The sequence below is a fragment of the Misgurnus anguillicaudatus genome, chromosome 21 (assembly GCF_027580225.2).
Source record: "Misgurnus anguillicaudatus chromosome 21, ASM2758022v2, whole genome shotgun sequence".
In the NCBI taxonomy this organism is placed as follows: domain Eukaryota; kingdom Metazoa; phylum Chordata; class Actinopteri; order Cypriniformes; family Cobitidae; genus Misgurnus; species Misgurnus anguillicaudatus.
This window is the reverse complement of record NC_073357.2, coordinates 25,533,926-25,542,500: the sequence shown is the minus strand read 5'-3', so window position 1 is coordinate 25,542,500 and position 8,575 is coordinate 25,533,926. Positions and strand designations below refer to the sequence as shown.

The window sequence follows — 8,575 nt, the reverse complement described above, 5'->3', positions numbered from 1 at the left end:
CTGTTTTATTTAGAGGGGAGGGAGGATGCCGGGAATGTATAGATACAGATTGACACTTTTAACATTTGCTTGCTTACGCACACAGTTCAGGTTTCTTATCAAAGAGCAGCATTCTGGTTCTGTTCTCATCAGACTTTGCATGGTGATAATGAGAGAGTTATGACAAATATGCCAGATTAATAGATTTAGAAAATTAGCGTGAAATTCCAGGACATGGACATGGTATCACAGGTACTTTCTGTGATAGTAAAGCTACAATTAAAGCTGTGCAATCTCTTCTATATTCAGTTTGTCGTGTAGTATAGAAAAAGTCCCCAGAGTGGGTACAGGGTGAGATAATTGTTGTAATCTTTATGCTAAATATAGTAGCAGTTTAATAGAAAATGGAAATCGTTAGAAAAATTCAAATATTAGTTAACTTATATTTTAGCACCTTTACATCAAAATAAGAAGGCTTCTAGTTTAAGTCCCAGCTGATTGAGTTTGGCTGGATGGATTTTTAAGTGTAGAGTTACATTCATTTGATTGTACCTTATGATTTTTCTGTCTTCAGATTTTTAAATACAAGGATACCATCAGGCAGTACATCATGTCTCTGTGGTTATATTTTCTATTCCTTATTAGCTCATGTTGCTAGTAGTCAGTGTAAAACATCAAAAAAAATTGTGAATGATTCATAAAGCATGGATGAAGAATATTTGGGTATATTGCTTTCCAAAATCTGTGGTGTTTTAAACCTGAAAAAAGAAAAATGTTGAATTTATGTGAAACCCCTAAAGTCACAAGGAAATTAAAAAATATTTTTTTTGAAAACTGGTATTTGTTTTGTACTTAAATGTGAGCTTCTATATATTTTTTAAATGCATGTGCTGTCAAAATCTTTAATCAAAAACCCTAATTTCCTCCTCTCCTCGAAACGATTGCCAGGGAAGAGATCGCAGTGATTACCAGTTAGCAACATGACCCAACTTCCAGTGATTACTAGTTCGCAGTGATTACCAGTTAGCAACATGACCCAACTTCCAACGATCCAACGAAGCCATTTCACATAAGACAATCACTACTTCTGTTTCATCGTGACTTTAATTTAAATGTGCTCTTGTATAGCTCAGTTTAGAAAATTGTGTTAGCACCGCAAAAGGTCATGGGTTTGAACCCACGTTGATAAAAAATGTAAACAATGTAAAAAATTTGCTGTAGTTATGCAGCAGTTTGCAGATAACTTACTGTATATGTATAATGTATTAAGCATTAACAAGTCTTTGTCTTTACAAAAGAAAAAGATTAAAAACACCCTCATGCAAAGCATTCTGGGAACCAGAAAATTTTGGTTTCCTTGAAACGCTTTGTATAATGCTGTACTTTTATTTAGTTTTTTCCTGTAGAGATACGAGTCTTTGTTGATGTTTATATATCTTTGAACAAACTGTTGCTACACTGTAAAAAGTTTCTGTAGAAATTACAGTATTACTGGGTATTACTGGCAACTAGCTGCCAGTAACTTACTGTAGATTTTACAGTTATGTTATTTACTGGCAACAGTTCACTGTAAAAAAATTCCGTAGAAATTGCAGCTGGGTTGCCGGTAATTTACCATAGATTTAAATGTATGTTATTTACTGGCAAAAGTTTGTTCAAAGTTAAATAAATTTGAAATATTAACAAGTCTTTATCTTTACAGAATAAAACTATACAATAACAGCCTCACACTTAGGGCTGGGTAAAAATACTGATTCATCAATGCATTGCAATTATTTGTTTCTCAATTCAATATCGATTCATCAAATCTACGAATCGATTCAGCCCCCTGGCAAGTGGCGCCGCTGTGGGCAACACTCTAGTGAGAGCGTTCAGCGTTGTACAAGACGCGCTTTATCAAAACAGAAAGATCAAAGATGGCAAACAGCAGCACTTCTTTCAAGCCTTCACCATCAACGTGATCAAACATTAGTAATACTACACACATTATTTAAAAATATACTCGGGTACTTAATTGCTTGTGCATTTACTTATTATTGAATCAATATCGAAGCAAGTAAATCAATATTGAATTGTATCAAATCGAATTGAATCGAAGCCTCAAGAATCGAAATTGAATCGAATTGTGAAATTCCTAACAATACCCAGCCCTACTCACACTGTAAAAAAATTCCGTAGAAATTGCAGCTGGGTTGCCGGTAACTTACCGTAGATTTAAATTCATGTTTTTTACTGGCAACATTTTGTTCAAAGTTACATGAACATTAAACATTTACAAGTATTTGTCTTTATAGAGTAAAACTAAAAAAAACAGCATCAAGCAAAAAAGAAAAAAAAAGAAAAAGGTTGATAATGATTTCTGGTTCCCAGAATGCTTTGCATGAGGCTGTTATTGTATAGTTTTATTATGTAAAGATAAAGACTTGTTAATATTTAAAATTTATTTAACTTTGAACAAACTCTTGCCAGTAAATAACATAAATGTAAATCTACGGTAAATTACCGGCAACCCAGCTGCAATAACAGTGTAATTTCTACGGAATTTTTTTTACAGTGCATGCAAAGCATTCTGGGAACCAGAAATCATCATCCACCTTTTTCGTTTTTTTGCTTCAGATTTTGTTTCCCAGAATGTTTTGCTTGATTCTGTCTTTTTAGTTTTACTCTGTAAAGACAAAGACTTGTAAATTTTTAATGTTCATTTAATTTTGAACAAAATGTTGCCAGTAAATAACATAAATTTAAATATACGGTAAGTTACCGGCAACCCAGCTGCAATAACAATGTAATTTCTATGGATTTTTTTTACAGTGTTTGTTCAAAGTTAAATGAACATGAATCATTTTCAGTCTTTATCTTCTACAGTAAGTTACTGATAATCAGCTGCATAATTACAGCTATTTTTACAATAACATAAATTTAAGTTACTACTGCTCCCAGTAATACTGTAATTTCTACAGAAACGTTTAACAGTGTACCTTGTAATGTACTGTAAGTAGCTTTTGATTAAAGTGTCTGTCAAGTGCATAAATGTAAATAAAAGTTCAAGTTTCATTTAATGGTCTTGCATTTAGAGGGATTTTTGTATAGCCAATATGTATCAGCTGTTTATGATCAGTACTTGTGATCTGATTGCTATTAAATTCAATTCAAATTGTTTATTTGTCACATACACAGTTATACGATACAACTGGTAGTGAAATGTAGGTCTGGTCAGCTTATTCTTGAATTGTGCAAAAACACAATTTTTGGGTTGTCCAATACATCAGTTACACTTAATAAGAACTATAATTAGTTATTATTAATACCTAAATTAATTCTGACTTCAAAATGAACTGATGATAAGTTAACCCCTTCAGACCCTGTGTCCACTGAAATGTTTTTTTGGTTCAAACCAATAAAAATGCTGATCAACCAATCAAAAGAAGGCACCTGAAAAATCAAGTCTGAAGGGGTTTAGGTATGTACGAATCAACTATAAACTAATGAAGAGTAATCATGATGTACAATATGACAGTATTAATTCATACATGAATAACGTTCACCTTAGTTTCATATTTGTTAACTAATACATTAACTAACAACTAAACATGCCACTTTGTACTTCATGATAAAGTGTTACAAAAAAATCCACCTCTTTAGGATTTTTTTCTTTTTTCTCTATTTCAGGGTTAAGTGTCATAAATCATAATTGTGCAATATGCAGTTTAAATAAAAAGAATGCATTTTTTAACACAATTGTTTATTTCAACATATTTATCTTGACCATATATTATAATAATTAACATAATTATTAACAGTCATTATTAACATAACTAAAAGTATCAGCTTTAAAACAAAATTAACAAGGACCTTAAGGTGATATTCTCAGAATTGATGCAAACAAGTTTATCATTGTGCTCTTGATATAAAATCTTGGCAGTAAAGCAGTGACATGGTCGATACCCTAAGTCTCAGTTTTCAGTCTTCATTCCAGAGTAGATTATAGCATTGAAATCCACACTACTGCATGTCAGAACTGAATAACTGCCAGTACATTTCTCTGACATGCTGAGTTGAGGTTAGAAAAAATCATGATGAAGGTGATGATGATGATGAAGCTTTTTATTTTGCCCGGTTGTTGAAGAGGGTGACTGGATGGTTGCGAGCTTTCATCTCCCGTCTCATTTGGCACCAGGAGCACGGCCCGCAGCAGAACGCATACACGCAGTCGTTGCAAATAGAGTCCTGTTATACAGAGATATTATTAAAACCCAACTCAATATTATATATTTTATTGCAATCAAGCACTTTCACACAAAGTCAAAAGTCAATACCTCGATGCCATAGGTACGTCGCACAGACACTCTCATCGCCATAGTGATGGGTGGGATGAGGCCCCAACTGTCCAGCAAAGGTAAGCAAAGGCACTCTCCGTGATCTCTAGCTGTGATGCATGCGAAACATGGGAGACACCAGCACGCGAAGCAACCTACAGATATACATGATTCAGTAAACAGTCGATGCCTTTCGATTGTCCATATGTAAGCATTTCGCTAGATCGTGTTCCTTATCAGACATACAATAGAAACACACTCACAGTCATTGACGTTGTCGCATTCACAGATACTGCTGGACCACTGATTAGAACCAGGAGCCACAACCAAAGGCTTAGGCTGCTGAATAATCATCTTAGTGGCCATGATGATTAATGTCCTGAAAGAAAATACAGATCAATAAATGGTTAGACATTCATATCAAAAGTTCTCAGAATAGTAAAGGCTCTCACACTTCGCTCTTACCGTGGTAGAAGACAGAGACAGAAAGACAGGGGTGCAGATGAAGACTACAACTGAGTGATGACCGAGTAAGAATCTGCCTTTATAGATCCACCACTGACCAAAAAAAAAATCCTCACGTACACACGTACACAGACAATAGCTGAAGATTAAAATCAAGCAATGTCTTCACAGTGCCAAAGCAGGTTAGTTGGGTGCATGCTTTTCTTTTTATCTATAGATTTTGTGCGATTAACAGTTTTCGTGACGTGAAACATAATGAGTCACGGTAAAGATACTGTAAAGTTGTGAGGGTGAACATTTTGTATCTATCCAGATTCTCAAGATGAAAAATAACACTTTTAAATGTGTTTAAGGGTAGCTTTTAACACAGCATCGGGTTGGGTTTGTCTGTAACACTTTACAGTAAGGTTGTGTTTGTTAACAAGAAACATTTATTTAAGAAGACATGCATTAAGATGAAGTAACAATAGCCAACATACTTTTCATCATTTTGTTTGTTAATGATTATTTGTGCCTATACAGTTATTCATGTGATGCATTGATGGGTTGGTGTTAGGGTTTTCACAACTTTTGAAAATGTATTAATAAATTCTGTAGAAGTATTGATCATTGTTGATTCATTTTAGCTAATGCATTAAACTAATGTTTCATTTTTTTTAGTGTATAGACAGATTTCAAAATATATTTTCCCCTCAGTCAACAAACCTGTAGCCAGCCAACCACGCCAATCTGTATTTGGCCAAAATGTTTATGTATGTATTTCTTGTGCCAAACTGCAGTGCAAATGTGCAAAACTTTTGTTTATAAGGCTAATATAAAGTTTAGGTTGACAATTAGGATTAATTTTGGGTTTACGTATTTGGCAGATGCTTTTATCCAAAGTAACTTACAGTGCATTACAAGGCATACATTTATCACAATGTGTGTTCACTGGGACTAAACCTACAACATTTTGCACATTTGCACAAATGCACATTACAGTAATGAACTGGAAAAGAAAATGATGGTATTTTACTGGGCATTTTGTGGTAAGTAACTGTAGAAATTACAGTTAAGTCTAACAGTGTAGGGATAGTTTCTACAGAAATGATGTTCCAGGGTCCTCAAACTAATCCAGAAACATCTTACTTGGCAAACTCATGCTGAGCAGCATACAACGGCCATTGATTAATAGGGTTACACTTTAAAATAACAGTACATGAATAATAATAATACACTAAATTTCCTTAAAGGACAAGTTTGGTATTTTACACTTAAAGCCCTGTTTTCAGATTGTTTATGATGAAACAGAATGGTTTTGACTGAAATTTCGACATATGCGGCTGCCCCGAGAATTTTCACCTCTACAATGGGTTTAGGTGCAATGGAACAATCCTTCCTAAAATGCATTAAACTTTCGTTTACAAAGACGTGAAACTCACCGAGTGGTCAGGGGTGTTCACTGATATGCTCACACAAAAATCGCTGCAAAAGATGCTTTCCAACAGGTGTTTTAGCATTCGTTGTAAACTTGTGGAACTATTTTTCCAAACGCCTCACACCCGTATATTCTTACGTTGAGAGCTTGAATAATAGACACTCCAGCCGAGGTGGTGGCGCTAATCCACCATTGCCAATTGCAAGAATTGAAACAAAGTTCCCGGCGCGGAGTAATACCGTACCTCACAGCACATCTAATACAAGTCAATGGAGTTGGACAAAAACTACGATAAAACCTGTTGGAATGCATCTTTTGCAGCGATTTTTGTGTGAGCATATCATTGAACACCCCTGACCACTCGGTGAGTTTCACGTCTTTGTAAACGAAAGTTTAATGCATTTTAGGAAGGATTGTTCCAGTGCACCTATAAACCTATTATAGAGGTGGGAGGTGAAACACAAACACCGAAAATTCTCGGGGCAGCCGCATATGACGAAATTTCAGTCAAAACCGTTCTATTTCATCATAAACATCTGAAAACAGGGCTTTAAGTGTAAAATACCGAACTTGTCCTTTAAACATGAACTAATGATGATTTAAGGCTTATTAAGCGCAAACTAATGAAGAATCAATGTACATTGTGACATCATGTTTGTTTTTAGTTAATGTATTAATTAATATATATAGATGCAAGCATTAGTTGTTTACATGCCTTAACTCCTTATTAGTTCATATGTAAGTAAAAATTTATTTAGGTATTAGTGCATCATTATTAATGTACCGTTACTGTAAAGTTAAACAATTAATAGTGTTGCTTCTGAAGAATTTGTGATTATATATACTATAATGATCATGTCTAATGTGTAAATACATGTTAACGCACCTGACCATGAGCCTATAAGCCACCTGAGGATCAGATAAAACTACTGCACCTTAAACAAGAAAGTGCTTAATCTTCCAGACTGGAATGATATGTTAGAGTAGTCATTAAATTACCTTTTCCATTTTTATTTACAATTATTTATTCAATTATTTATTGAAAATGTGGAGGAGAAATTTTCCTTGTTACATTATCTTCTTTTCAATTCATCATCCTCTGTATTTGTTCAAGATCCTCATTTCTCACCTCCATCGTGCCATTTTTTCCCTACTGGCTTATTTCTTAATAATAAGCCAAATAGCAAGTATTTGAGGGATTTGTATATTAACAAAATTATTTTGTTCAGCTGTCAACATTATTTATAAATAATGCTTTTTGTAAATCTCCCCATGGACTATAAGCACATACAATGACTTGCGCAATTAACACTGAACTGAAGAGCGAATGTGTGAAAAATGGTAACCATGCATTACTAATAAAAATGCAATTTAATTAATTTAATTCATCTGAAGCAACATAATACATTTGCACAAAAACTTTTTCAAAAGAAAAGATTAAGAGTTAAGAGTCTGTCAAGTATTGAAAGAAAATACTTTTAAAATGACTAAAAAGTATGCATGGTAACTCTAGACCATTCAATGCTTAAAGTTAAAATTGCAGGTTTGGTTAGAGACTTGTTAAAGCTCCACCCTCTACCTACCTATTCTGACTACTGGCCTGTCGCTGTGGTCAGATGTTTTCTGTGAGTGTTTGTATTATTGGTTTTGTTTGCCATACACAGAAAGACCCCAAACACACACATTTAACTTGAAATTATTAGTAAAATAGACCAGTTTTCTTAGCTAAACTAATGTACAAATGTACTGATAACTTGGCAAATAACTAAACAAATAAAACCCTGAGCTGGAGTTTTCATATCATGTTTAACCAATCTGTCACTTCTGACATACAATTATCTCTATTGTCAGGACTACATTCTTTCCTTGTTCATTCATTTCTAAAACAATGCTTGTCTCCACCCCATACAGGACATGAAAGATGCTGAAACTTACAGTATGTGCCTTTATAATCTCATGCCTTCATTGCCGAAGGCATTTTTTATTACCTTACCAAAACCATTGGTACAATATGTTCAGCATGCAGTCTCCGGCACACACACACAATATATATATATACACACATTATTAAAAGTATAGTTTTTGATGATTTGATCTTTCCTTCGTTGCCTGCCTACTTCTAAAATATACAGTAGTAAGGGTTAGGGTCGCTTGTGAACCCTTCAGAATTTGATGCATACATTACTGCATAGCTATGACCTCAAACATTATTAGATTTTTTAAAGACAATAATAGGGCAATTAATAACATTAAGCAAATTATTATAGTGATTTATTTACTGTAGAAAATGATGAATGAATGGCAAAAGTATGTGAACCTCCTGCTCATTCTCTCATGTAATAGCAGGTTACAAAACATACTTGTTGGATGTATGTCTTAATTCTGATACACTTACTGT

General features: G+C 34.0%; 2 protein-coding genes across 2 annotated transcripts in view; both read right to left on the bottom strand.

Annotated features, from left to right (window-relative positions):
• LOC129439920 (cornifelin homolog B) overlaps positions 1 to 71 on the bottom strand; it is a 2,353-nt gene extending 2,282 nt beyond the window's left edge. Inside the window, exon 1 of the mRNA XM_055198849.2 lies at positions 1 to 71. This exon is cut by the window's left edge and continues 54 nt beyond it. The gene's annotated coding sequence lies outside the window, so the exon portion shown is untranslated.
• A 3,643-nt stretch (positions 72 to 3,714) lies between these two features.
• On the bottom strand, positions 3,715 to 4,882 carry LOC129439913 (cornifelin homolog B). Its single transcript, XM_055198837.2, has 4 exons — positions 4,761 to 4,882; positions 4,559 to 4,674; positions 4,296 to 4,450; positions 3,715 to 4,206 (listed from the first exon to the last, which is right to left on the bottom strand). Exons 2-4 carry the CDS (start codon positions 4,659 to 4,661, stop codon positions 4,084 to 4,086), a joined length of 381 nt encoding a protein of 126 aa, XP_055054812.1. The 5' UTR covers positions 4,662 to 4,674; positions 4,761 to 4,882; the 3' UTR covers positions 3,715 to 4,083.
• Between the last annotated feature and the right edge of the window lie 3,693 nt (positions 4,883 to 8,575).

Bases quoted from the DNA above. Each gene is read 5' to 3' on its own strand.
- LOC129439913 (XM_055198837.2), bottom strand. From the start codon at position 4,661: ATGGCCACTAAGATGATTATTCAGCAGCCTAAGCCTTTGGTTGTGGCT. The intron at 4,451-4,558 runs GTGAGTGTGTTT...GTATATCTGTAG, and splicing joins ATGCGACAACGTCAATGACT to GTTGCTTCGCGTGCTGGTGT. The intron at 4,207-4,295 runs GTATTGACTTTT...TCTGTATAACAG, and splicing joins GACGTACCTATGGCATCGAG to GACTCTATTTGCAACGACTG.